General features: G+C 38.9%; 1 protein-coding gene across 17 annotated transcripts in view; it reads right to left on the reverse strand.

Annotated features, from left to right (window-relative positions):
* Positions 1–242: 242 nt before the first annotated feature.
* Positions 243–27,268, reverse strand: part of MARK3 (microtubule affinity regulating kinase 3) — a 61,917-nt gene continuing 34,891 nt past the window's right edge. For 2 of the 17 annotated variants that reach the window (XM_033062660.2, XM_033062658.2), the window contains 12 exons: positions 26,854–27,090; positions 26,640–26,759; positions 25,846–25,945; positions 25,477–25,589; positions 24,565–24,718; positions 22,867–23,084; positions 17,518–17,621; positions 12,748–12,912; positions 11,760–12,017; positions 9,419–9,445; positions 4,759–4,803; positions 243–2,708 (listed from right to left, as the gene is read on the reverse strand). In XM_033062660.2, the coding sequence (XP_032918551.1) occupies positions 2,363–2,708; positions 4,759–4,803; positions 9,419–9,445; positions 11,760–12,017; positions 12,748–12,912; positions 17,518–17,621; positions 22,867–23,084; positions 24,565–24,718; positions 25,477–25,589; positions 25,846–25,945; positions 26,640–26,759; positions 26,854–27,090 (1,887 nt within the window). In that variant the 3' untranslated portion in view covers positions 243–2,362. The remainder of the gene's footprint in view (positions 2,709–4,758; positions 4,804–9,418; positions 9,446–11,759; positions 12,018–12,747; positions 12,913–17,517; positions 17,622–22,866; positions 23,085–24,564; positions 24,719–25,476; positions 25,590–25,845; positions 25,946–26,639; positions 26,760–26,853; positions 27,091–27,268) is intronic. The other 15 variants (XM_033062663.2, XM_033062659.2, XM_033062666.2 and 12 more) reach the window with 10 other exon arrangements.

Consider the following 27,268-nt stretch of genomic DNA (forward strand, 5'->3'; position numbering starts at 1 on the left):
GTGCTAAATATTCTCACAACTCGGTAATTTTGCAAGGCATTGGGGAGGAAGCTGTTAAAAATCTTTTTCTGATCATATTAAGTTATTTTTTTAATACCTCAAATAAAGATTTACTCTAAAAGAAACTTTTGAGAACACTTTAAGAAAAAAATACCAAAGTACAAACTTTAAATATCCAAAGTATGATAGTGGTGCACTTTTTAGAAACACTTACATACTTAACAGGTGAAGTAGGAAGAGAGTATTTCAGAAAACATTTAATACGAAATCTTTTGGAACTTCCATCGAATACAGATTTACATAATTTATCAGAACACTTTCAGTTCAGACAACAAAGTGCACTGCCAGGTGAAAAAAATACATTTGGAGGAGTGCTTAAAATGTAGGGAGTGAAAGGATAGGTGACCATTCACCTGAGAAAGTACAATGACTGCCCTGAAATGTCTTATTGCTATTACAAAATGGAGTTTTCATGGAAAAAGCCCATACTGAGCAGCACAGGCATGGGCAGAGCACTGAAAGCCAACTGAACTCCAGTGGCACCTGGAGTTCTCAAGCCATGGCATGATACAGAATATACAGAGAATAAAATGCAAATTCAGGAATATTTACTACATTTAACAACTATGATTACCATTTAAACTAGCATAATCAATATCAATGCTTAGGGGGAAAGAGAGGGGAAGTCTGCTGCCTTCACAGACTACAGATCACAAGAGCTAACTTGCAAAATATTGAGGACTTTGCATTTTCACCTCGGGTCAAATCTGAACTGTGTACTATGAGTAACTATTAGCTCACTGCAAATTTAAAATGCAAATTTAGGCTCCAGTTTACAGCACATGTTAAGTACATGCGTAAGTGCTTCACTGAAATATAACCACAAAACATTAATACAAAAAGTCAAGTAGATAATGCAGGGTATTATCTACACAAGTCTTCGATGAAATAAACTGAGTATTGGTAGGAAACAATGCTTGAAGAAATCTCTTCATTCTAGTTTGCAAAATCAAATCCGTTTCACCACTGCGATGGTTAAAAAGTGGGGGCTATCCCAGAGCAGCTTCACATCCTACCAAAAGCTAGTTGGCCATCAGAGCTCCTGGGGGTGGGATTCACTCTGCACGGGGACAGGGGACAGGGGACAGTGGCCTCCCTCCCAGAGACACTGCACAGAGCCATCCAAAGCAACACAACGGAGCCAAGGGAAGCACGCTGGGAGAGAGCTGCGGGGAAAAGCTTCAGCTGCTCCTGCCTATGGCTGTAGCTTAGCAAGCTGGACGTTTGGACAGAGGAGATCAGTAGCCACTTTGATTGCCACTTCTGGGTTTCAATGCTGAGGGTGCCCAGAAGGTGAGGACAGCACTGCCCAACCTGCAGCAAGGCCAAGAACTGCAGGGACTGGGACGTGGCTTGCGGCAGAGAATGGCCAAGATTTGAGAGTCCCTTTGTGCTTTGTATCAGCCTGACCTAGTCTAACGTGGCAAACTCGTTCTGAAACAAAACCACTACTCAGCAATTAGCACCTCCTTTCACACTGCCTCATTCCCTAGAGGAACAACAGAGAAATGTTCTTAGCTGCAATCAATACTCATAAGCCAAAAGGACAAAGATACAGTTTTAGTAGTTTAGCAGAAGCAGAAGAATGGAAGCATTTACCCAAATATTAATGCACAAATTAACTATATTATTAAAATTTGATTCAGACTTAAATAATAAATAGGTGGGCAAAATATAATGCAAGACTTACGCAGTAAAAGTGAATTTTTAATCATCTCATGAGATCTACTTAGAAAACAGGACTAATAATGTTCACAACCATAAATCCAAACCCTTCACACACTTTTTTTTTCTTAACACAGCAGTGAACTGTAAACCTGCGTTTACTGGTTATCGCTTCAGTCTTTTTAAATATTAACTCGAGTGTTTCCTCCTTGGCCATTTCAATTTTTAGCACCAAAATTAGCCCAAAAAGAGGTACTGGTACAGCTCGATGTTGTAAATGAATTGTTTACATATAATACTTTATATATTATACACACATACTGTACATTCACACATCCACACAAACAGGAGGCATATTTAAATGAATATATTCTGTGTTTCAATTTGTTGTCAAAGACTTAGGAGCAATGGAAATAAAGCAGAAGGGGTAATATTTTACATAGTAGGCAACTTTAATGCTGTAGTGCACTTATAAAAAAGTCCAACTCTCCCTCCCAGCTCAGCAGCTTTTTTTTAATATCACTATTCAGAAGGATGCAGAAGTTATTGCCTAAATGTTATTCTATACATTTCCATCGGAATTCTCAAAAACACTTTAAATTGCTAACTAATTTACAACTTAACTATTGTTTTCTTGTTACAGCTTTAACTCATTGGCAATTTTGGAAGCAATGTTTTTGAAAGCTATGGATGTTCCCGATATCCGCTTAAAGCGAACTCCGTTCAGGGACAGTCTTGGCAGTTTACACACCTCCATCTCCCACTGGACAAGGTTTTCCGCGTGCCCATCTCCATGGACACAGAAAAGCAAGAAACGCTCTCTTTGTTCATAGTCACAATTATTGGCATCCAGGACCTTTCGTATTTCCCTCATCATGTCATTGGGATCCATGGAGCTGGTGGTTTTCATGCTCCAGGTAAAACGCAGCGACCGAGGCTTGGCTTCCTTGTTCTCGTCCTTCTGATCCACAGCTACATTGCGGCTGAAAGACAGGAATTTCGGAGTGAGCAGGGCCAGCCACCCTCCCCAGGGGCCACGTTAGTGAAGCCAACACTCACTGCACACCACCCGGATTAGAGCAGCACTGGAGGCTCCCCCAGCTCCCCCAGCTGCTGTACACACACACACAGTCGGGGGAAAGCTGTAGCTGCTGGGGCTGGAACAAAGGAATGGCACGAGGTGTGACACAACTGGCACTCACTGGATTCGGGAGATGGGGGCAGTGACCTTCTGGAGGCAGAACTACATGCAGCACCTACGACTTGATTTTAAGGCAGGTTCTGCTCAAAACTACTCTCAGCTGAAACACCAGCTCTGTGCTAGAAGTTTCTGGAACATTGAAATCACAGCTCCCTGTGGTAGGAGGGTGCCCAGCCCAGGCCATGGGAGGTGCCCACGTACACGGAAAGGGGTGAGCCCATGCACAAAGGTGGGTTCCTCTGCACCTCCTCCTGAGCAGCAGCCCTGGGAGGGCCCGTCGAGCCCACAGCTGCTGGCTGCAAGCAGCAGGAAGGACAGCAGGACTAGGGTCACCCACCTGCTGCCCAGGTCAACATGAGCCCCTAGACCTGGACTGGCTCAGTTACACTCTGGTCTTGCTGTGCTGGGGTGTGTTTGAAATGATCCTTAGGGACACCCCATGCTGCAGGCTCTGGGGGTTGCCTCAGAGAGGAGATGCTTGCTCCTAAGCTGGTCAGTAATTCATTAAATACCAACCACTGATGAATCTTCTGCAGCTACAAGCTGTGCAGTTAAGTGTCTCTGAGGGGGATGTGCATAAAGACAGCGGGAAGTGACCATTAGACACCTCTTCAACATAGTTTGTACAGATGGTGAGAAGGTGCCACTATTGTCACAGTTTTAAGAGATGAAACACAAAATATTGAGGGTGTGTTTCCCAAATCTGCAATTTTTTTGGTAAAGCTTTCTTTAGGTATGGATAAGTGAGGTTTAACAGGACAAAGGAAAGAAATGTTCCAGAAATTTCTAGTTTGCAATCATTCTTCTACTTCAATTAAAATCAGTAGTCATGCAGCTAAAAAACAAGGAACCACATTTGGACCTCCAGGGAAAAATACGGATTTGTTTTATGAATATTTGTACACTGTCAGTCACCTCTTCAAATTTAATTAAATATATTAACTGTCATACTTAACTATTTTCTGAAAATAGCTATCCTAAATGACCCTCAACCATGCAGTTTAGGTCTCATGTTGAGCCTCCACATTAAGCCAAGCTGCTCTTTGAAATAGATGGCAATGGTTACACCACGTTTTACTTCTACTACCATTAAGCAGGCAATTATGAAAAAGTTAAATAAAAAGTGATAGCACAGCCACAACTAAGTAAATATATTTCTCAAATATAACCTATTTCATAATTCTCCTATTAAAAGACTTCTTGTGACTGTGAGAGTCATAAGACTATGCAATGTGATTTACCAGATGTTAGAAAATCCATCACACAAATTAAAGAGAATTCTGTTTTAAGGTTTTTATTTAATAAGGTTTTAAAGGGCCAGTGAAAACCCCAACTTATATTCAATGCTCATTTTATTTTTGGAAGTTTTTTCTATTTGAAAACAGTTGGCAAAACCAGCAGCTTGATAATTTCTAATGATTTTGATATGCTGGTTTTGGAAGAAGAGTGTAACATGAAAAATATTTAACTACCTGTGATTTTGGAGATGAGAAATATCTTATCAACTTTCAGTGGTTATTCCACACATTTGCAGCCTCACTAGAGACCACTTATCTACACAGCTACACGACAACAGCAAATTACAATGATTAAAGTGCAAAAAAAAAAAAAGAAAAACCACACAAGGAAAAAGGCAACAGGAAAGATGAAAGTTTAGAACCAAGTCAGTCAGTGCTTTAACAGCTGTTTTGCAGACAAAAATGCTTCTTTGTTTAGTTCCAATGACTTACATGAAACAAAAGCTGCTGCCTGAAGCCACTATGCCACATAATCAAGGGGAGAAAGGTTCAAACTCACCTAAGTAACATTTTAAACAAAAGTTTTACCCTCACCTTGAGCCCTCAAATCTCCCGTTCCTCTCATATTCAGTCGGGAGCCTCAATGAAAAGAATGCAGAAGCAAAAGGAAGTGGGAAAGAGAAGACAAATCTTACACTACAATATATAATATCTGAGTAGTTGCTAAAAGATACTGCAATCATACCAAAGGTGTCTTACAATACAAAACAACAAAGATGTAAAGAACTTAGTAGGTTAGGCCAAATTCAGAATGTAACATTGTCAAACCAAATGGAAGTCTATAAACTACAGTTTTTAAACTGACCATAACTAATATTAAGAGTATATGTTAAATCTGTAGAACTCACTGAATAAATTTGAAGTTCTAAAAGCAGAAAATGTGAAACTGAAGTTACAAAACATATTGAAGTGACTGCATTATTTACTAAGTACCTCCTAAAAGAGAAATAGCTCCCAACTATTTTTAGGCTAACGTTATTAAAAAAAATTATCTGGAATAAAGTACATATTTTTTTAAAAATCCCCTTAATTATTTACAGACAAGTCTGATCATCTTTTATATTTGCATGCTCATGAGATCTGAGGTGTTCAAACAATACCAAAATACCTTCATGCAAAAGAAGAAGATGCATATACATTTTAACAGAACTTTAAGAGGTAAATCCAAGATTTCTCAAGTTGTGGTAACTCCATCCTATTAATTCCCACACTGCTGCATCTTCCCCACCCAAGACCAAGTTTAAGTCTTCTGTCTTCTTGCAGTGCTTAAGACTACATTGCTGGTCACCACCATTCATTGAAAGCACAGGGTCAAGAAGCATTCAGGGGAAAATTCTCTCTCTCTACCTCGCCACTGTTGAAGGAAGGTGGTTCAACATATCAGCATTAGCTCTGCTCAGGGGGATGCTGCCTGTACACTGCTTTCATCCAGACTAAGGCAGTACAAGGCTTCCCTGAGTAACACAAACACAGCAGTTTGGGTGGCAGGTGTCTAGGGACAGCAATGTAAGACAGTAACCTTATTTGTTGATGCAGAGTGCTATTTATATCAGGGTGTGTGGGGTGTTACAAGGAGCGATTTCCTCCTTTCCTTCCTTTTAAGAGCTGTGATGAGGGATCAGCCTTGCAAGGTGACTCTGGCAGTCCCTGTCACAGGGGACCAGGAGCTGTCCTGGCACTCTGAGGGGCATGGGCCACAGAACCAGCCCAGATTCAACTCAGCAAACTACTACAATTCAACTACTGCAAAGTAACTGCACCTAACAGGGTCCAAAGATGCTCAGCTGAGAGCTGTTGGTCATGGCAGCATCTGAGCAGAACCCTGCTCTCTGAGGTACCACACAGCTCCAGTACTGCAGGGACAATGTCACCGGCAATTGAACAGCGGCCAAGCAAAAATCACCCAGAAAAAATGAGAAGACAACTGGAAGTCCCAATGCAATGTGGGCAGTTATTGTAGTTATTTTAATGAGCTCTCATGCTTCTAATATAAGAGAAGGTGGAAATAGAGTTTTCATGCCTGTATATATAGTCCATGAAGTCATCTTCAATGAGAGCTCTACCGGACCCAAAAAAGGGCTTGGTAGGAACCACTAAATGTACCAGCTGAACAGATCCTCCCCTCTCAGATGATTGTTTTACTGGGCAAAGCAACCAACAAGCTAGAAAACACTCCTCAACTGAAAAACTAAGAGTACTTAAACTTCAAAGAGTCTTCTGAGTTCCTATGAAGTGGAAGATGGCAGCTTTAAGAGCTGCAAACATTTATGGATTTTTGTTGAGTTTTTTGTGTTTTGTTTTGAAACTTGCCAAAGGCTGTAGAAATGGGAGCACAACCAGTTTCCCCAGCAATGAATAGCCCTACTGTTGCTGGAATCTGCCCAGAAAAGTCTGTAAGGAAAAATCTCTAATGATGTTCTGACACACTTTTCAGTTTGAAATTAAGCCAAAGCGTTCAGTTTGTGAACCACTGTAGTCTGAATCTAAGAAAGGTCATTATTTAGAACATACCTGCCACTTTGAAATAAACATTCTCATGGAAGCCTCTCAGAAAACCCTCACTTTGCTCAGTTTTTCCACGTATCAATGTTCCCTTCATTGAGCAGGAGGAACTGCATAAAGTGACACACAGCCTGAAATGCAAGCCATCATGGCAAGCTTAGGAGAGCTGTGCCAATCTCAAGGTGCTTCTTCCTTCATAACAGACATGGTTATGGTCCATCTCTGCAGCCCAGCACTGCTGCTCTGGGAACAGACACTTACTGTACTGCCAGGATTGTTTTGGTTGGGGTTTGTGAGTCAGATGCAGCCCTGAGGCCTCCTCACTTGCTAATACGATCTTCACTTCTGTGCTAGTTTATACTCTAAATTTTCTGCTTTTGCTTGTGTTTCACATAAACTGATTTTATGGACTAAGATGCTTCTTGGTCTTGAGCATGGAACAAACACATAGACAAGTTCTGTTCTCATTTGTCATGCTATGCCTACACATTATCTACCTTAGGGTTTATGAAGGGCTTTCACAAATCTGATTGTTTCCACACATCTGTCCCAAATTATACTTTGTTTCCTGTTCTTTACATCTTTGTATGCCATTTTAAATATCCAAGTAAACACAAAGAAAACTGTCTAAAAAGATACTGAAAACCAACAAAAAGTGCATGATGATAAAATAAGATCAATTTATGGAAATGAAGAAATGATGCTGCAATAAAATCTAGAACATAGAATCATTTTTGCTGTCAGAAAAAAAAAAGTTAAGACTTCCACAGTATGCATATTGGCAAAGACAGTGCATAGTACAAGATATATATATATATATATACTCACATATATATATATTTGATACCTCTGTGTACTGAGTACACTATTAATACCAGCAGTTTAACAAGGAGTGACTGACTCTCTACTTTCATTCAGCTTGCTAGAACTGATGTTGTGGCACTATGTCTACGTGCTACTGGGTTACTATAGCTCTTTCAGAACTACAAAGACAGGTGAGCTCAGGTAGGATTCACAACAAATATATCCAGGAAAAACTGCCAAAAACCCCAGAATTTTCAGTTTTTGTACCTGCATACAGATCAGGTATAGAGGGGCACCACGCATACTTAAAACAGAATTTAAAAAGCATTCTGGTCCTGTGAAGGTCATGTAAGACTTTACAGATTTCTTATTCAAAAAGACATATTCATGGAAGTTGTAGCAGATATTTCCCCCCAATGGCCCAAGACTCCTGGTCAAGTCATGGCCAAGACAAAGGCAATTTTTAAAAAATTACCTAAAAATTACCTCATGTCTCAAATTTAAACAGTAACCTTCTGGTTTAAAACTGCACTCATATTAGCATATCCCAGCTTTCTTTAGACAAACATAGATGCATCCAGCTGGGGAGGGTTGCACAGATCACAATCCTTTGTTTTAGAAATGAGCTGCACCCCACACCTCATGATGCACGCTGGGTTAAAGCCACTGTCAGCGCTCAGTTCCAGCTCTACGTTGAGGTGGATGGTTTCTTTCCTTAAGGAAATTGTTGCCTTTTCTCAAGTCAGCTGTGACAATGTCAGCCAAGCCAACCAACACCAGTTCCAAACACAGATACATTTGGAAGAGCTCTGATTATTATCCCCATGGCATGGAATTTACTCAGTTAATCAGGTAGGGTACCTTTAGCCTTGCACTGTACATAACAAATCCACATTGAGGCAGCAATTTACGTATCTCCCTATTCTAAGCATTTCCTTGAAATGGTCTAAGTAACTCCAAATTACATCACAAGCACAGCCTTGCATCCTGAAAGTTAAAACAGATGCCTGGTTTTTGGCCCCATCTCCCTGGTTTTGATCAGCAGTAGGAAACTGGAAGTACCACCCTTTAAGAAATTCCAAGATATGGTACAACTAAAGAGGCTATTACAAAACTCTACTGGAAAATTTATCCGCACATCAAAATTGTATAAGCAATTTCATGAAATCATAATGGATTAATGAGAAATATAGCAGCTAGATTCATTCCCAAATTACAAAACATAATTCAACCCTTCAGCTTGAAATGTGAATTGGACTTCTGAGTTTTTCCCTTTTGTTGATAAATTTGCATAACTGTTGTACTTTTTGTTTATAACTAAAGTGCTCTCCATGCACTTCAGCTGCAATTCACTTTAACAAATGCACCCCAGTTAAAGATAAATACACAGCTAGTGAGTCTTCATTCAATCTTCCACACAAAACTGTTCAACTCGACTGTGCTCAGCTGCGGGCAGTACTTCAAACCTTTTTTTCTCTTCAATATCATAAAACAGAGAGATAACATAAATTTAACATTACTTACCTTTATTTGCTTGTAACCTTATGTTTTGTTTATACTTTCATCATTGTTATCAAACACCTCATTCTTCAAACATAAGCATGCTAAGTGTATTAGTACAGAGAACAGAATTACTTTGGCACTACCAACTCTATCAAAGAAAGAAGAATTCACAAGGCATGCTTAGCATCTTGTTATACAACACAGATGGTGCCACAGATTCTTAGGTATCATCATGAGTTAATGGATTTATTCTATGCTTTCCTCTGAAGAAAGAAAGTATTTAGTTTTCAGCAGGAAGTTTAGTTTTCAGAAAACCAAGGCTAGAAAAGCCAAATCTTTTGTTAATTGCAGGAGCCACTTTTTTTTAAATATAAATAAATCCTACCTTTTGATAAACCTGAATGACATGTTTCTAAAAGAAATTAAGCCAAAATAAAAATTAACAAAAACTTTTGTACAAAATAAACTGAAAAAGTCATTTAGAGTGAAACATGCAAAAGATCTCATTTTAAATGCAACAATTAAATTACACTTCAATACATTCTCAGATTAGGCAGATGATTTAGGGGCTGAAAAGTCAAACTCTTGGAACTGTCACTTTCAATTTTTTCTGGGAAACATGTTACCAGTATTCATTATGAATTAAAATATGTACTGGTGGCAAAACACTTCAAAACTCAAAATTTGCAAGGTCAGGTAAAAATATGTTTGGATTTTCTTCATATATTTACCATAGAAAGCAAAAATCAGTAACTGTACTATAAATACATCTTGAGTATCTTCAGAGTTAGGTTTCTTCCTTTCTTCATAACATTAGGTTAGCCATGTTGTGCCAAAAACTGCCTTAAATATTTAACTATTTTAGTGGCAGAAGCTGTAACAGTTGACTACACCAGAACAGAAGTAGTTCATAATCAAAAGAATTCTGATTCCCCATAGAGAATGCTACAATAAATTAATGAGTAATAAGGTTTAAAAAATTTAACAGGAAGAAACATAACCATTTCCTTCAATGGCACTATCCACCTCCTCAGCAGTTCCTACAGCACTGAATATAACAGAGTCCCAGCTGCAAGAGATCCTCCAAGAGCAAAATAATCATCTGTAACTGTGCTATTGTGTTACAACTGCATGTTATTTAATCAAGTCCAGATGGAATTTAAACTACTGTCAAAAGACCTCTTCAAGAAAACCACACTGCACTGCAAAAGTTGAAACTCTGAGATAATGATAGAAGTTTGAATGCTGCTTAAACAACTGAGTGAAAAGTTTGCATGTTCACAGTTTGAGCGTCCACATTTGGAACGTCAAATGGAAAATTAAGTAAGGATATTACAAACAAAAGTACAGAAAGAAAGATGTGCCAAAAGGATGTGGCTGATTAAGACTTCACTTGACATAAAGGAGATGGCTTAACGCTCAAAAACATTAAAATTAAACTTCTCTGTCTCTCTCAACATAAAAAGAAGGGCAAAAAACCCAAACCAAATTTTCTACAGCACAGTGTTTCCCAGAAAAGTGTTAACTGGCAGAGAACTGAGCAAATTAAAACATTTATCAAAGGCTAGGGTCATGTTCTTGTTTTGGAAAGAAGCAACTTCTACATTTTTAAAGAAATTCACTCTAAACTGAAATCAGCCATTTGTGAAAGACTGGAGTCTGGCTTAGCAGTATTTTGTAGGGATGGGAGACTGCAAAGGGGATACTGAGAGGGAGGCATCTATAGTCATAAAGTAGACAGGAAGGAAATGGCTTGCTGCTGACGTGGTAAAAGCTTAAAACAAAAGCTAAGCAGGCCAAGATCAGAATGATCTTGTCCAAAAAACTTTACCTGATAAGGAGTGTACAAAAGCTTGATGATTATCTCAAAGCAAAGAAAAACAAGCCCTCAGTTCTGCAAATGCAAGTTGTGGAAATCAGTGGTCTGAAGTATGTGGTATGGGAACTGACAGGTTTTAAATACAGAAGAAAAAAACCACAATTTTCAATTTTAGGGTTTGTAGTAAGTATTTTAAAACATATATGGGTTTGAAACTAGAAGTTCAGATAGAATAAAAATTGTTAGTGCAGGAGCAAGACCTGCTGAAGTTTGGCTTTGGCTAGACCACCACACCTTCACACCTAACACAGAATCTGCACATGAACTAAAGGCCAAATCAGGAATAAATTTTTCAAGGTTTGACCATACTCCTAGACTGAAACCCTAACATTACTATAATTTTAAGATGGCCTGTGACAGCACTACTGCCAACAGAAGCTTTTTCCTCCTGCCCCTACCCTTTTAGCTGTGGTATTGCTATTTCTGTGTTGCCAGCAAGGTTATGCTGGAAACACTGATGGACTAAGTGACTGGGAAACACAACCTGAGCTTCTAATGCTACATCAAACACCTAGACTGGGATCCTAGTTTATGTCACCTACTGAGGGACTACGCAGCTTTTCAGCTGAGCTGAAACATTTCATCTCTGCAGCATTCATACCTCAGACATGAGACTGAAGAGCACAGAAGAAACAGAACAGAACCAAACTGCCTCACATTTAATCCCATTTGACTCAACTCCCAAAAACTAAAACAGAACTATGAAAAGATCATAAGCAACTGCATTTTAAGTTGCAGAACTTAAGACACTAATCAGTGACAAAAAATCACCTAAGCAATGTGTTATTTCTGCTATAAAAAGGAAAAAAAAAAAAGAAACACAGCACTAGCATCTTGAGAGGCTTACCTTCTGGTTAGTTTGGAAGTTAGTTTGCTGAAGAGGTTAGTGGAGCCGCGGGTGCGGGTCTGGGACAGCGGCGTGGCCTCGTGGGACAGGCTGGGCGAGGCGGGCGGGCCGTTGTAGGTGGCGGTGCGGCGCTCGCGCAGCTGCCCGTGGAACGTGCTCCGGCTGGCCGTTCCTCTGGGGAAACGAATACGGTCAGGGGTGGTCGCACTGCTAATGCTGTGGGTTGAAGCAACGGGAGTTCTCTGATCGGGAATAGTGCTAGGGCAGAAAACAAACACACAAAAAAAAAACAATGCTAGAACGCCTTCGCACAGGCACTGCGGCTCAGCAGGAAACACAAAACACTACGTTCTACAGTAAAGCATAAGCAGACACTTTTATATAGGCCAAGGTTGGAAATACCAACATTATTACAGCACTGTATGGAATCAAAACTCATAAGAAGTTAGGATTAAGAGGCTGCCGAAACAGAAACCTACATAGGCAGAAAAGTGCAACAGGAATATCCTGGAGAAGACCAGATAAACCAGGCCTACAGTGTTTCACTGAGAAGACTGATAAAAGAATAGACCAGTAAAGTTTCCTCCCAGGAAAGAGAATCAGTAACTTTAATGTCTCTCCCTCCACATTCTGTACATACATCTTTGAAAGTCTTGCTAATTTGAAAGTATCCTACACAAAATTCTCTACAAGCAAACCGCTCCAAGTAGTGAAGTCCTTCAGGATACAGTTAAAGTCTCCCACAAACTTTGACAATAGGGAATGTCCAATACTCCTAATAATAGGAAAAAATTAAGGTTCACTATTGCAGGATTATGTCACAGACAGCCTGACACACCACAAGACAAATGTAAACAAGACTAAAAAAATGAGGAAACACACATCTTGTGGGCAAAATATACTAGAACAATCTAGGACTAAAATTCCACAGCACAAAGTTAAGAAGCAGTGGGTATAAGTTAGTGTCACAACGATTTCTGGTTCTTACATAGGCCTGAAGTTATCTGCGCCATTGTCTATTGGAGGCAACATCATCTTCGTGTGCACAGAGGCTGACATGGACATCGACTTCTGATGTCGCAGCCGAACACTGGAGAAGGATGTGGTACAAACTGAAGCAGGGCTAGCTGCGTAAGCGAACATTTCTGTCAGGCTGCGAGGGGGTTTGGGTTCAGGCAGAGGCAGAAAGAAGAGCATGATGGACCAACAACAAACTACTGCATAGAAAAAAAAAGCAAACTTTTCCTTCTATTAACTGCTTTATCAAAGAAAATGAACTCTAACAGCCCTTGTCTCCTATGTAAACAGCAGTAACTACCCTACACTCCCCTTAAAAAGCATCCTTACTTACATGGCACTGGGCATCTCTAAGTGACCATGCTCTTACCATTAGCATTAGTTTGCAGTGATACCCTCCTTGATGTACAGAACCTGAATAACTCAGAACTCTATGCCAAAGCTGTATGACAAAGCACTGATGCAACTTGTATTGCTCTTAACAGTAAACAATGCATTAAAATCCCCACCAAATGCACTTTCCAAAAGACAACAACTCCATTACTACAGCGAAATCCTTTGTTTTCAGAATGCATCTATGTTAAAAGAAATCAGTGAAAGTTGGGCAAGCTGTCAAATCTACATCAGATAACTGAAATGTACACACAGGTACAATCAAAACCAAAAATACCATGATCTTTAACAACTCCAGAGAGGGCAAAAGAAAAAGGCTTCTAATAATGACCCTATACATGTAGTAGGTGCTGAACATGCTTGCTATTCTCTGAAGAAAGAAGAATGACTGTTGAAGAGCATCTTGTATTGCTTTGACCATGAACATTAAATTCTCCAAATTACCATTCAGGCTTTGAAGGAAAGTATAGAGCACTGTCTTAGCAGAACGGCCAATAAGTTGCCAGCTGTATAATATGTTCAAACAGGAGCATTAAACTTATTCATTTATTTAGGCCAAAATACTCATTACAGCCTTCACATTATCTAGTAATGATAAGGATAGGAGAAAAGTGAGAAGACACAAGTTGTTTTGGGCCTTTCAGACTACACCACCATGTCACTCATCTGAAGATTGCTTTAAAAGTAAGACTGCTGTAATTCAGAAATTTTGCTCAAGGTTAGGAAATCAATAATTCTCAGTGACAGTTTCATGACACTGCACGTTCACTTCCAAGTTACTTCATGGTTACACACAAAAACTCAGGTCCTGCCACCGAATTCAGGTACAGCACTCTGGAGAGAAGAATGCTAGTGAAGCTACAAGTGTCAGCTCATCCACTTCTCAGGTTCAGCTCCTAGAGCACTAGTGCAAAACATCACACAGCTCAGACATCTGAACTGCTAGTTAAAATGCTTAGCCAAACATACTTGGTTTTGGTTTGTTTTTAACTTTTCTGAAAAACTTCATCTGAGTCATGCATGTATCTCAACAACGTTGAATCCATCAGGATAACAACTACAAGTACTACTTACAATGAAGCCTTCAACACAGGCCCAGCATTTACACTAACCCAGGGTTTTAAGCAATTGTAAGAAAATGAACATTCATCTCAAAGCTAATAACCTGAAGTCACATAATTGGTCACTAGTCTCTCAAGCTCTTTCAGCTCCTTTCCTCTATATCTACTGCAAAAGATAAAGAATCTAGTTTTACAACACAAGACCCAAGTTTTTAGTCACCTGCCTCCAGAGATCTGACATCTAAAGGTATCAATAAGGGACCTTCTCTTTCTCTCTGCTTTGCTAGAAATCAGCTTCCTTGGATTACTAGCCTGGGAACACAGGAACAGTGGAACTAACAATCACCAATTAGTGCCAAGGCTTATTAAAAATCTGAAGCTGTTGTAAATCATTTGTGTTACAAATGATTTAAAGCAATTGCCTATCATTATGAAGAGTGTTTCATGAGTCCCCAAGTGCGTTAATTAATGCTCAGGCTTTGGAGAAAAGCCAACAGAGTTGTCTCCAGCAGAATGCCTGTGTCAGCCACACAACGTGTTAAAGCAGAGATGGAGACTTAGAACTCTTTGCTTCTACCAGTCTGGCATGGGTCTTCAAGATTAATTTCTCCAACATCAGATCTACTGACTATCGATCCTTTAAGTTTTCATACTTTCAGAAATAGTGCCTTCTCAGAATTCAATGTGCAAGATAAAAACAGAATAAGCAGTATTTCAACATTTTCTTAACAGAGAACAATAGAGATTTTAAACGTGTGCATCTTGCCTTTTATGGTAAATCTCCCAAGTTTTCACTGGGTCACAGTCAGCTAGTCATCTGACTAGCTATGGAAAATCTAAAAACCATTTACAGCAATTACTCCTGCCTGTAACATTTGCCACCAGACATTTCAAAAGCACAGAAGTAATTTTTAACTAAACCTTGGATATGTACAAAGCCCAGGTTCAACTTCAGATCTTGCTTTACAGAAGAAAAAAGAACAAGTTGCTAGAGCTACTTTCCACCAAGCTGAGAGTACAGTAACATTAAAGATTAATTCTTAAGAGCCAGTCCCATCAATAGCCATGTCAATTTTTCCTGCATTAAAGGTCCTTGCATTTCATGTGACCAGTCAATGCTTTACCCAGTTACAGCAACAAAATACATTCAGATGTAAATTCTGAATTCTGTGCCAAATCACAGTAATTATGAAACTGTGCCAAAATGAACATGCAGTTTAGTATTGAAGCGTTTCAGACAATGACATCTCCTAATGTAATACAATTAGCAATGCATTCTGCATTCTCATTACCTTCTCTGTTTTTAACCCTCTATAAAAATTAATGCAGTAATCAAAAAATGCATGATAAAAGTTATAAAGACATTTTTACCTGTGCAAATATAAATTCTCAGACATTTCAAATGATCCAAATAAGGCTAGTTTGTAGAAAAAGCAAATTACGTTTAAATATCATATTGACAATAAAAAGGTAAATTACACAAGGATAACCAATTATGAATACAAAACACAACTAGTATAATTGTGAAGTGGTACTCAATCTTAACTTTAAGTTCTATATGTGGCAAACCAGAAAAACATCAGTTTTCTGAGAAACTCAAAGCTGAGGAAATAAAATTACTTCAAAAGATAGCTCTTTATGAGTATGAACTTACTCCCAAATTAAGAGAACATCTAAATCACAAGCATTCCTGGTAAACAATATCTAATAGCTTTTAAAAACATAATAAAGAAATTTTAGACAAGATATTTGTTTAAGGATGAACAGAAATAGTATTCAGCCAACTAATCAAGTAATATAAAATTATCAAAACTTATGGATAGAAAGATTAACTTTTTCCAAAGAAAAATTAAAATAATCATATCAAATCAGAGAAAGGATGGTGGCCCTTAACCTAAACAACCTGGTGAGATTAAGGAGTAACCAATGAAGGCTGAGACAGACACACTGAGAGTCAGTACCAAACAGCTGTCCTGTGCTTCACAAAACAGGTGACTGCAGGCCCAACTGGCCAACTACACTTTTGGCAGTCTTCAAACTTATACTTGACTCCTTCCTTAATCACTTTCCATTTGCAGAAAGTTAGGATTAAGAGACAGGGTCAAAATCATGTCCTTTATCCCTCATCTCCAGGAATCAAACAGGAATAGCTCCAGAAATCAAACAGGGAATAGACAGGCTTTCCATACAACATGAGAATCTCTCATCAACTGCCAAAAGAAACGAAAAAATTTTGTGCAAAAAAAGGCAGATCTTCTGCCAACTTCAACACAAGTTAGAAAATAGGGATTTTCTTCGACCCTTTACAAAATATCATAATATTAGGAAGGGTTGGAGAAAATTGGGAAGGGTAGTAGAGGGGTACACATGCCTTTAAGTATCAGCTGTGCTCTCCTGGCAAGGGTTAACTCCTTAATTGTTGCCAGCTTTTGACAGCAGTAAAATTCTGACAAGAAGGGTTGGAAATCAAAACACCTCAGCTAGCTAGGAAATTTGGTGGTATTCCTCCCAACTGCTACTCTAGATCTGATATCTACATTCACTGTAATATTATTTCTGTCAGCTCTTCTCAGTCTTCACAGGATGGCAGTAGATGCAACCACACTGCCAACACATATAGTGGTTAGCTCCAGTTCCACTGCATGCTCTACTCAGGCTTTCACTCAGTGAAATAGAAAGAAATTTGTTATTTCTCTGACTGTTTTCACTCAGAATGTGGAGATACCCTGAGGAAGGAAGCAGCTGAGTTCTGTAAATCCTGGGAAACAATTAGACTGCCACAGTATCAGCAAGGAACACTATGAGTCCAAGACAATGGCTGATCACCATTTCATCTTTGCTCAGAAAAAATTACCTTCTCCCTTTGCAGCAAAAATGGTATTTCAAATAATCCCAGTGAAGCAGAGTTTAGAGTGAAACATAAAAAGAGAATGGCTTGAGAGAGATGGACTTTGTAGTCTGACACTAAACAAGGCTCTTCTGCAAGTACACGCTGTTTGGCTGCAGGAGTTCATAACAGATTTAAGATGAAGGCTGCTACAAATATTTCACATATTTAACCAGAAATCAGAAACTTCCTTTTACATTTTAAGTATAAAGACTATACAATTAAATACAGGAAAAAAACCCAAGGTCCAACATACTTACAGGTGCTCCATAACCAAAGATCTATACTCACCTTTCATTAAGAATTACATTAGAATATCAATTATTGTTAAATTAGGTACTACAATTTTTTGGAAAGGTGAAGACAAGGGACATACGCCATAGGAAGACATTTCATATACCTGTTCTCCTTGCCATTTTGTATCACTGAATGCCTATCAGCAGTGGTTCTTTCACTACAAACATATGTGTTGCGCCGTGTCATTGCTCCAGGGGTAGTATTATTCTACAATTAAAAAACATAGGCTTGTTATTCCCCACAGAAGGTTTTTTCGAGGTTAGTCTGCATATAATTGAAGGTTTTTTACTTAATGCTAGTTCTACACAGTTCTAAAATTTACAACAATTTAATAACTTAATATACAAACTCCATCTAGCATTTGTAAGGAATAATGCAATCAGAAAGAATAATTCTAACAAGTTGTTCTCGCATTTCATATTGAAGGCTCAAAATTAAAATTCTTTAAACTTTTAATTACAAACAATCTGAATTACAAATTCTCTGTATATACAGCATTCTTCTACATTTGGATAGCCTGTGTCTTTATAGCCTATTTTTGAAATACTTTACCACTTGTAGCTTGGAGAATTTTCCTTTAAGTTAAAACCATACCCTTAAACAAGATAGGAAAAGCAAAGACTTAACAAACAAATGTGGTAAAATTCAGTGGGAAGGTAAACATGGACTTTTAAATATTAAGATACTATGAAACACTAGACAAGTTTTAAAAACAGGGAAGAGTAAGAGACAAATTGCAGAGAATTTTAGTAAGACAGTTATAAAAATACACATTTAAATACAAGCATAATACATTGAGGACAAGAGAACCAGGGGAAGTTAAACTACAGACCTTACTTTAGAGGGGAGAAAAGAAATAGAATTACTTTGCCTCTGTCTTTACAGAGAAAGAGGGTGGAGATATGCCCAAGATGGCGGTCAATTTTCCAGGAACGACTGAGAAGCTATAGGTAATTCACAGATAACAGAATTATAAAATGTTAGATTCAATTACTGTAGGAAAAGCACGGTGGTCCAGACAAACATGCACCCCCAGGTTGTAGAGGAAGTAAAAGCTGGCAAGCCTTTGTATTTTTTCTCCCCACCCCAAGAACAAAACAGAGGAAACTGCAAATGGTTGGAAAAGTGGGAAAAAAACCTTTAAAAGTTTTCTTGAAAGAAAAGGATCACGGGGCAAAGCAGGAAGCAAAAAAGGCTGTAAACTTCAAACATCACTGCTGGGGAAAGTCTTGGAGGAAGCCAGCTTAAGGGAATGACTGGTCAGCACCTGGATCAGCACATGTTGAGTCAGGAGGGCCACTAAGAATCAGGCAGGGTACTTCATGCTCAACTAACCTTTTGGAGTTCTTTGAAGAATTATGCTATGACGGACAAGGGAAACTCAGCGGATTTTAAAAATAGCATTAAGAAAAGGTTTCGCATAAACGGTCACAGGAGAGAATCATGGCAAGAAGGATTAAAAAAAAAAGAAAGGAAAAACTAGTTCAAGCACAAAAGCAGAGTAGCCAAACCTTTTTTTGTTTCCAAACCTGAAATAAAACTGTTAAAGTGGAGTATTCTCAATGACTAGCAAGAGCTCCTCCAATGCCTTAAGGCAAAATATCTGCTTTCTAGGGAGTCTCAAACAACACAATCCCTGAGCTATTTAACCATGAAGCCATCTTGTCTAAGAGACTGCTGACCTGTTTGTTACACATCTTTTTACACAAATGTACAAATTAACATGCAACAGTGAAGTGTTCAACCTCCTGGTGTTAAAAAGTACAAAGACAAAGGATATTTTAGATCAGCAGAACAATTAATTAACTTATAAGATGCATGCAGCTGTCTGAAGGCTTCTCAAGTACTCTTCACCAGAAATTCCTTAGGGATAAGCATGTGCCCAGCCCTTTCCTTGTACTTTATTCCTCATACATCCCTTGTCTTCATATACACTTATTTATTTTAGAAACCCTCACCACTGAGGGTCATTTATCACTATACAAACTCCTCTCTCTTTACTAAGCTTGCCAGCAATGCAAGTTGTGCAACCAAGGTGAGGTTTTGTTTATCTGCTATTGGGAGGTCACAGTGCAGAGGACACTTCATGGAGGCCTCACAAACCAGTGGTACAGAGAAATATTGCTTATTAGTATTTGCAGATCATTTTGTTCTGAGGACACAAAGCAGGATGAAGCACCTAAAACATCCAACACTGGTCTTTTGGTGGGAAATAAGCACAATAATCAGTGGCTTCCTTTTTCCACCTGATCCCTTTGAACATGAAATGTTGGTTTCCCTCGAGAAGACAGGACATAACACTACAATGTACTGTCATGTTGCATATCTGGAAAAACAAGACTGCAATCTCTGTGCTGGACTAGACTTTTAAGACTCTGCATTTTCAGGTTTGGGAGCAGACAAGTTTTGGTATTCAGATCTTAAATGAGAGGACATGCTCTCCCAGCTCCTTCTGAAATGCAAAAATGGAAGCATCAGTATACATTTTTTCCTGTTTGACTCAGATTTCAGAGGTCAGGGGAAGAGATTTAAGCACTTGAAGGTTTCAAATTTCAGTTTTGGCAAGAATAATCTTGGTACTGGGTTCTTTACACTTTCTAGTGCATGACCTTTCACAATTCATCAAGGAAGCTCTTCAGCTGTGACATTTTTTCCAGCCAATCTACAGATTGTTAATCTCTGGGCATGACTAAATAGCACAGGTGCACAGCACTGGAAACTGGTGTGAGCAGCACCCCACTCCCTGCTGGAATGACACCCCCTAGGGTCAGGGTTGGCTGCCTAAGTTCATCTTCATGGCATCGTGTGCTGTCTCTGCAGGAGGAACTGACACTGCAAAGCACATGTTGAGACTTGTGAGCACATGCACAAGGTCTAATCACAGCACAAAGGAGGAATTAGTGTACAGAGTCCTCCTCTTTTCCTAGAGAGTCTTGTGTACACTGCTGAGGCAAGCTATTTCCCATTGAGAGACACCAAGGCAAGGACCAATAGAAAAACTTTCACAAAAAGCTTCTGACTTACAACAGTGAACCAATCTATTTAATTAAGAGTGCTAGCATGGTACTTGGTCTTGGATGACTTTTCAAATGTACCACCTATTCTTCTCTTCCAGTTTTCTTAAAGATATTTTAAGGGTTTTGGGGCAGCTTTATTACAACATTAAGGAAAAAATCCAAAGCCCTAATAAGCAAAAAAGGAATTATTAAAACACAGATATACCAGTTCCTGCTAACTATCCAATGTCTGTAGCAGGTTTCAATTATTAATTTGCCCAAACAGCTTGAAGATTTTTGATGTGTACTTGTTCAGCTTGCAGAACTATTTGGGTTGCAAGAGTTTAAACACTCTGTGAACTTTAGAAGTATAGTTTGGAGCCCCTCACTCCAATCCCAGACTTAGCTACCTGCTCTACAAGCACAACTCTTATCCTTAAGTGCAGGCTTTTAAGCTTTGTTATTTAATAATAGTAGCACACAACTACTCCAGCGAGGTCTCCAGCAAGAACTGGTTTTACTGCTTTTGCTATTCTGTCAAAATAATTGTTTTTATAGGGTATTTTTCTATTTCTTCAGTGCTGTTCCATCATATTAGAGATTTTAGGACTTCAGTGCTCAGTAAAACAGAAAGAGTCTTCACCTCAAACTTTTTTCAACCTCAGGACAATATGGTAACTTCAGTAACTTTTGGCCTTCTAGATGCATGCGAATACTCTAAGAAAGAGAATTCCCTACTTAGCTGAAGAAAATGAGTAAAAAGTAAGTGCTTCCCTTCATCCCCAACATCCAGAAAGGTAAAGTGTCATCTTTGCAGTTTTTTGCAGGGGAGAGAAAAAGGAAAGGAAAAAAAAAAGGAATTTGAACTGTCTGGTGTGAAGAGCTATAAACAGAGGCAATTTTAAACACTAATTATTGAGTGACAACACAAGTCTGATTTCCTGTTCACCACTTGCTATCACTGCTAGTAAAAGATCAGCTGGACCTGTTGCACACTGGGTCATACAGTTATGAGCTGAAATTTTATTTCAGGTACAGTCATAAGAAATTTGAAATAAGCCTACTGGAATAAACCCCCAGCATTTGGGAGTGGCACAGAATAGCAGATGAAAGGATACTGAATGTAAAGTATGGTGTAACTGTGACACAAATCTTTTGAATAAGGCACCATACAATACCAAGTGAAGTCCAATGGAGAACAAAACTGATTTGATTACCTTGCCATTTTGAGATTCAATAGCTAAGAACTGTCTTTTAAGAAAAAAACAAACCTGAATGGTTTCTGGACTGATCAAGAACAAAGGGAAACTGTGGATGACAACAAAAGTCAAAAAAGGGCTCCCAAAATCCTAAGTTCTTGTTCAAACTTATGAGTAGCAGCTGCTACAGTAGATGTGTTTTTCCAAGGAAACTCTTGAGCTGATATCCTTCAGCCAAGCCACCTCTAGCCACTGAACCAACTGACAATACAGGGCAAATAAATTAAAATAAGTTTAATTTCACTTCATTTGCTTCAGATTGTCGTGCAACTCAGGAAGTTATGATCTTATTTGTTTTAAGTAATAGTGCTGAGTATTATGACCAAAGAAATGAGACAGCTTTTTGGGATAAATTTAATTGGAAAAAAAAAAAAAGTTCTATTGCAAGTTGAAGAAGTTGAATAAAGGTCAGAGATTTTTTTTTCATCTGAAAAGAAGGAAGTTTTTCAATACAAAATCCCGAAGTTTTAGAAATTAGATGTCACAAGAGTGAAGCATTATGTGAAAACAGATTTCCAACTTTGCCTTTGACGGAGGAACCACAGAGAACAAAAGTTAAAGCCAAAATGAACAAAGGATTTTCTTTCTTTTGGCACACTGCCTACTGCTAAACCATGTACATTCACTACTTTTGCTCCTTTGTATGTTTTTCTTGTTGTTGTTGTGGTTTAGAGGCAGGTGGGGGAAGCCCACAAGGACAAAAGCCAGGCACACTGCTTTTGAATACAGGCTGAAATACATCTTTGAAGAGTTTTTAGAACTACATTTCTTTGATAATATTAACAACATAATTATGACTTAAAATAGCATGTTTGAGGACAAAGATTAGGTGGCTCCTTATACACGTGACACTATAAAACAGGATAACAAGAACAGAGATTTCATTCTTCTGTACAGAGGCCACAGAGGAGTGGTTGGTGATATGAGAAGTAACATAACTATTTTTTTTGTTTTACTTTTTTTTTAATACCTAAATTATGTCTGTTTACCAAGAGCTACTAATGCTAATATGAATACTGACTACTACATGACTATCAAGAGGTAACTTGAATAGCTGACATTGCAAGGGAAAAAATACCTACATTTACTCTTGATAAAAGAAAAGTAAAATCAGGTCCACTGATAAATCACAGGTTTAACACATTTTTTACACCTCAAAAAAATTGATGTTTTTGATAAATAAACATTTCTACTTACACTAGGGACAGCCGAACTTTTCTTACGTTCAGGAATATCAGCCTTGTTGGGATTGCTGGCATTTCCAAGCATTGGGCTAGCTGGTGCAATTCCTCTTCCTGCAACAGCACTACTGCTGGATTTTCTTGACTGAATTCCTTCCTCTTTGAGGTCACTGTCTGTAGTACTAGTCTGGCTTCTTTTGGGATATGCCACTACTGAGGGGATGGATGGTCCAGCTTAAAAAACAAACAAAAGAAACAGGAAAACGATTTTTCTTCTCAGAAGTTCAGTAACTATATTTTATCACAGTGTAAATGTATTCACACATGAGAACCAACGCTGATAACACTGGGACTCAGAGTTGCAAAAACATAATGAAATTATTGAAATAGATGAATTTCAGGAAACAGTAGAATACTGTGAAAAACCTTGCAAGGTGAAGGTACTACTTGATTTCCATGAAAGTTTCAAGAACTTCATTGAGGTTTCTCATTTGGCTTGCTATAAAAACCCTTTAGAATCATCTTAAAGACACTTAACATGTAACTGACTCATTGAAACCAGAGCATCCCTCAATAGCACAGTGCTGCCATATGCTGTTCAACCCAATTTCCTGAGACAGGCAGCTGGTGACAGTGTTGCTGGTCCCTGGGGCACCAGCAGCACTGATGGCTGGTGCTCTGTGCTCCTGCAACAGCCACAAGTGGCAGTGGCTCACCAGCAGCCTCCCCACCTGTGCCAGGAACAGACAATGGCTCCTGACACCTGGGAATGACGACGCCCCTTCAACAGTGCCAAGTTCCCTCCTGCCTTAACAGCCTCCCAGACACTGGGTAAAGACTGTGGGGTGTGTTAGGATTGTGTTTTCTGACATCTCACACCTCTGAAGAGAATACATCAAGTTACATCAACTTCTCATTAAAATGATTAACTAAGAATTAATCAAAAATTGTATGTATGTACAAATACAGACATAAAGAATACATATAAATATATAGCTAAAACTTGCTTTACAAGTATCAAAACCCCCAGTAATTGGCAACATAGAAGACTCCCCAAGGAAAGCAACCTCAGAATGCAGAAAATGTAGGGCTAAACTGGGATTCCTTTCATGAGTTAAATGTCTGAGCAGGAGGATATTCAAGAAATTTAGAAAATACTAATTTACTATATTGCACTCTCATTAAGCAGAAGAGTTGTAAGTTTGTCAGCCATTGTTCTTTATAAATTGAATTCCTGCTGGACAACCAAGTGACACTACCCTCAGGAAACAGGAAACCAGAATTATTGGCAAACTGACATTTCTTCAAGTTTTAGACACAAGCTGACCTACTAGTGTCAAAAGAAAACAAAAGCTAAACAGACATACAAGAGCATGGGGGAGGAGTGCTGTGCTTTTCATGAAAAAGGGGGTTGCAACATTCTCTTCAATTTGTGTAACAAGACTTTGCCAGCACAGTCAGGAATGTAAGGGACAACACAAGGCAGAACAAGAGAATTAAATTGGTGCGTTCAGTGTTCCTCTAAAAGCTCTTTTGAAGGCTTTATAACAAAACCAATTTAAAAAAATCAGTTATTCACTAAAATATTTAACCACCATGCTGTGAACTATGCTCTTGTCATACTCCTTAGACTTGGGGGATGGAGACAAATCCAGAAACCGAGCAGAACTGGAAGTCACTGTACTCTGCAACACTGAAAATGAGAAATGCTCACCATGATCGCTGTACCGCCGCTGTTTCTGGCTAGAAGATATGCTTCTCTGAACTTTGTGATGAGGAGATTGTCCAGTGCTATTATTAAGATCGCTACTTGGCCTAACTTTGGCAAGTGAAAGATTGCTGCTGGAGCTTGAATCACTTGCATCCAACTACAACACAAATGAGAGTATTAAAACAAGGAGTTCAGACAAAACAAATTAAAACATCCACTGCATTCTGGGAGTAGGAACAGGGAGGTGGAAGATGGCTCTGCTACATGGGAAATTAGTGATGGCATGGGCAGTTGCTTAGAGGTACCACCTTCCTTAAAGTTGTACAAATGTCTTAGGTAAAACTCAGTGGAATTTGCACCTCCTCAAAGGATAATCAGTATGGAAAATCCATTTGTCCTTTCAGAACTCTCCCCTCTGAGTTCTCCAAGATTTTAACAGGAAGAGAGGACACACTTTGTAGAGACCACCACACCAACTCCTCCAGCAGAGGAACCAAGAGCAGCTTTCAGATGCTGAGCCCTCTCAGCATCATATGGAAAGTTAATCTACAATGCAATAACTTTTTCAGGTCAGTCCTGCTCCTTGGCTCTCTTATAATAGTTACACCTGGCACATTCACACCTGAGCTCCTAGACTAGCCAGGACAGTAACTGCATACAAAATCCTTCAGAGGAGTAACTGCTGAGAAACAGGGCAGCTCTCGAGAGCCTAAAGGCAAGAGTTTATTGGCTCAAAATCAGGTGAGAACAAATCTGCTTAATTTGGACTGTTGATGAGTAGAACAACATGACTTTAAGTGCAATGGTTTTTTGGGCAGGAATGCAATGCCTACAGTAACTGACTTAATTTTTGCTTCTAACTCTGCTAAGGATATTTTCTGATTGCTTCTTTGCAGTTTTAAGAATGGTACTTACCTCTGATGACTTCCTTCCTAGCAGTAAGTATGTAGCTGTGATTTCATCATACTTCATTTTACTAAGGGATTCTTGAATTTCTTCTTGAGAATATCCCATTCCTACCATAATATCTGAAACCAAGCAGACACTCTGTAAGTAACTGAAACTCAGATGCTCAGGCTGGCTGGGTGTTCAAGAGAAAGGACAGAACATTTAAAGAATTAAACCAGAATTATTAATTTTGAGAACATGAACCTAATCAAGTATCAGTTTTAAAGGATTAGTTACTTTTTCAAAATGTCAAACAAATACAGAGTGGTGGTGGAGGAAAAAAATCCCTTCCCACATCATGCAAGTAGTACCATACTCTGGGAAGTGCTCACTTACCTATTCTTTTCTGGTCCGAGATGTCTAGCTCTGGTTCAACAAAAGGTTTAAGTTCATCCTCCTCATGCCCTGCATTGATCCACCTGTCCTTCATAATTTGCTATGAAAAAAAAAAGTTTTGTTACTATAGTATACTTACCAGTAAAGGAAACAAGCTGTGGTAAGAACAACTTCTTTATGCAACAAACACTAAGGTCTTTCCTAGTTTTTATTTCCCAGAACATTTCTAGCACCTATTGCTTTGCTCCAGTGAGGAGAACCAACTATGCACACCCAGCCCAGCTTCTCCTTAGTCAACTGTATTCCAGCTCACAGCTGAGAGCCAAAAGCCTGCAATGCAGGCCAGGAGCAGTGTGACAACTTTAACATGTCTTGGAATTCCAAGCTCCACCAACAGAAGTCCATGGAAGCCCTGTTTTGGTCTTTACTCCTCCACGATGGTACAAAAGGTAGGCAAAAAGCAACTACAGCAGCCAGTCCCTCCAGTTCACAACTGCAAATGTGGAAAACAATATGGTGGATCATCCATTAATTCAGGAATCCACAACCTAACTACCAGGAAAAGTTTGATGACACAAAAAGCGTTGTGACACATTGATTTTGAAAGTAACTGGAGTCAGGTGTGTTATAAGCTCAGTAAACAATATCTTTGAAGAGTCATGTGCTTTCATCAACAATCCCACCTCCAAAGCCCAAATATGCATAGGAACAGTATGGAAATAATAAGTTACAGCTCAAAAATCCAGGCTGCAAAGTATCTCCAGCTTTCTGATGCACCTCATTTGTGCAATTACCTCTAGAGTGCCTCTTTTTGTTGGGTTTAGCACCAGGAAACGTTTGAGGAGGTTTTCACAGTCTGTGGACATGTAGAAAGGGATCCTGTATTTTCCCCTTAGCACTCTTTCTCTAAGTTCCTTGGTGACAGAACAAGAACAGACAGTAAGTTGTAAGCAGCAATTCACTTAAAATATTAGATAAACATGGCCAACACAGTCTACAAAAAGCTACCTTTAAGTTCTGTCCATCGAAGGGAAGAGATCCACTCACGAGAGTATAAAGAATAACACCTAAACTCCAAACATCTACTTCAGGTCCATCATACTTCTTCCCTTGAAAGAGCTCTGGAGCAGCATATGGTGGGCTGCCACAAAAGGTATCCAGTTTATTTCCAACTGTAAACTCATTGCTAAAACCAAAGTCAGCTATTTTAATGTTCATATCTGCATCTAGCAATAGATTTTCAGCCTGGAAGAGAAAGAATGGTTTGTAAGATGAATAAAATATTTGATTTACAATGCTATTGATTGCTTTCACTCATTCTTAAAAGGCAAGAAGCTGAAATACCCCTTATCATTCCTTTCCTTGCAAAATCTTTAGGTGTGCTTTAGTCAATCATTAGTATATCCTGTTTTAAACATCTCTG

The sequence above is a fragment of the Catharus ustulatus genome, chromosome 6 (genome assembly GCF_009819885.2).
Source record: "Catharus ustulatus isolate bCatUst1 chromosome 6, bCatUst1.pri.v2, whole genome shotgun sequence".
NCBI classification, from domain to species: domain Eukaryota; kingdom Metazoa; phylum Chordata; class Aves; order Passeriformes; family Turdidae; genus Catharus; species Catharus ustulatus.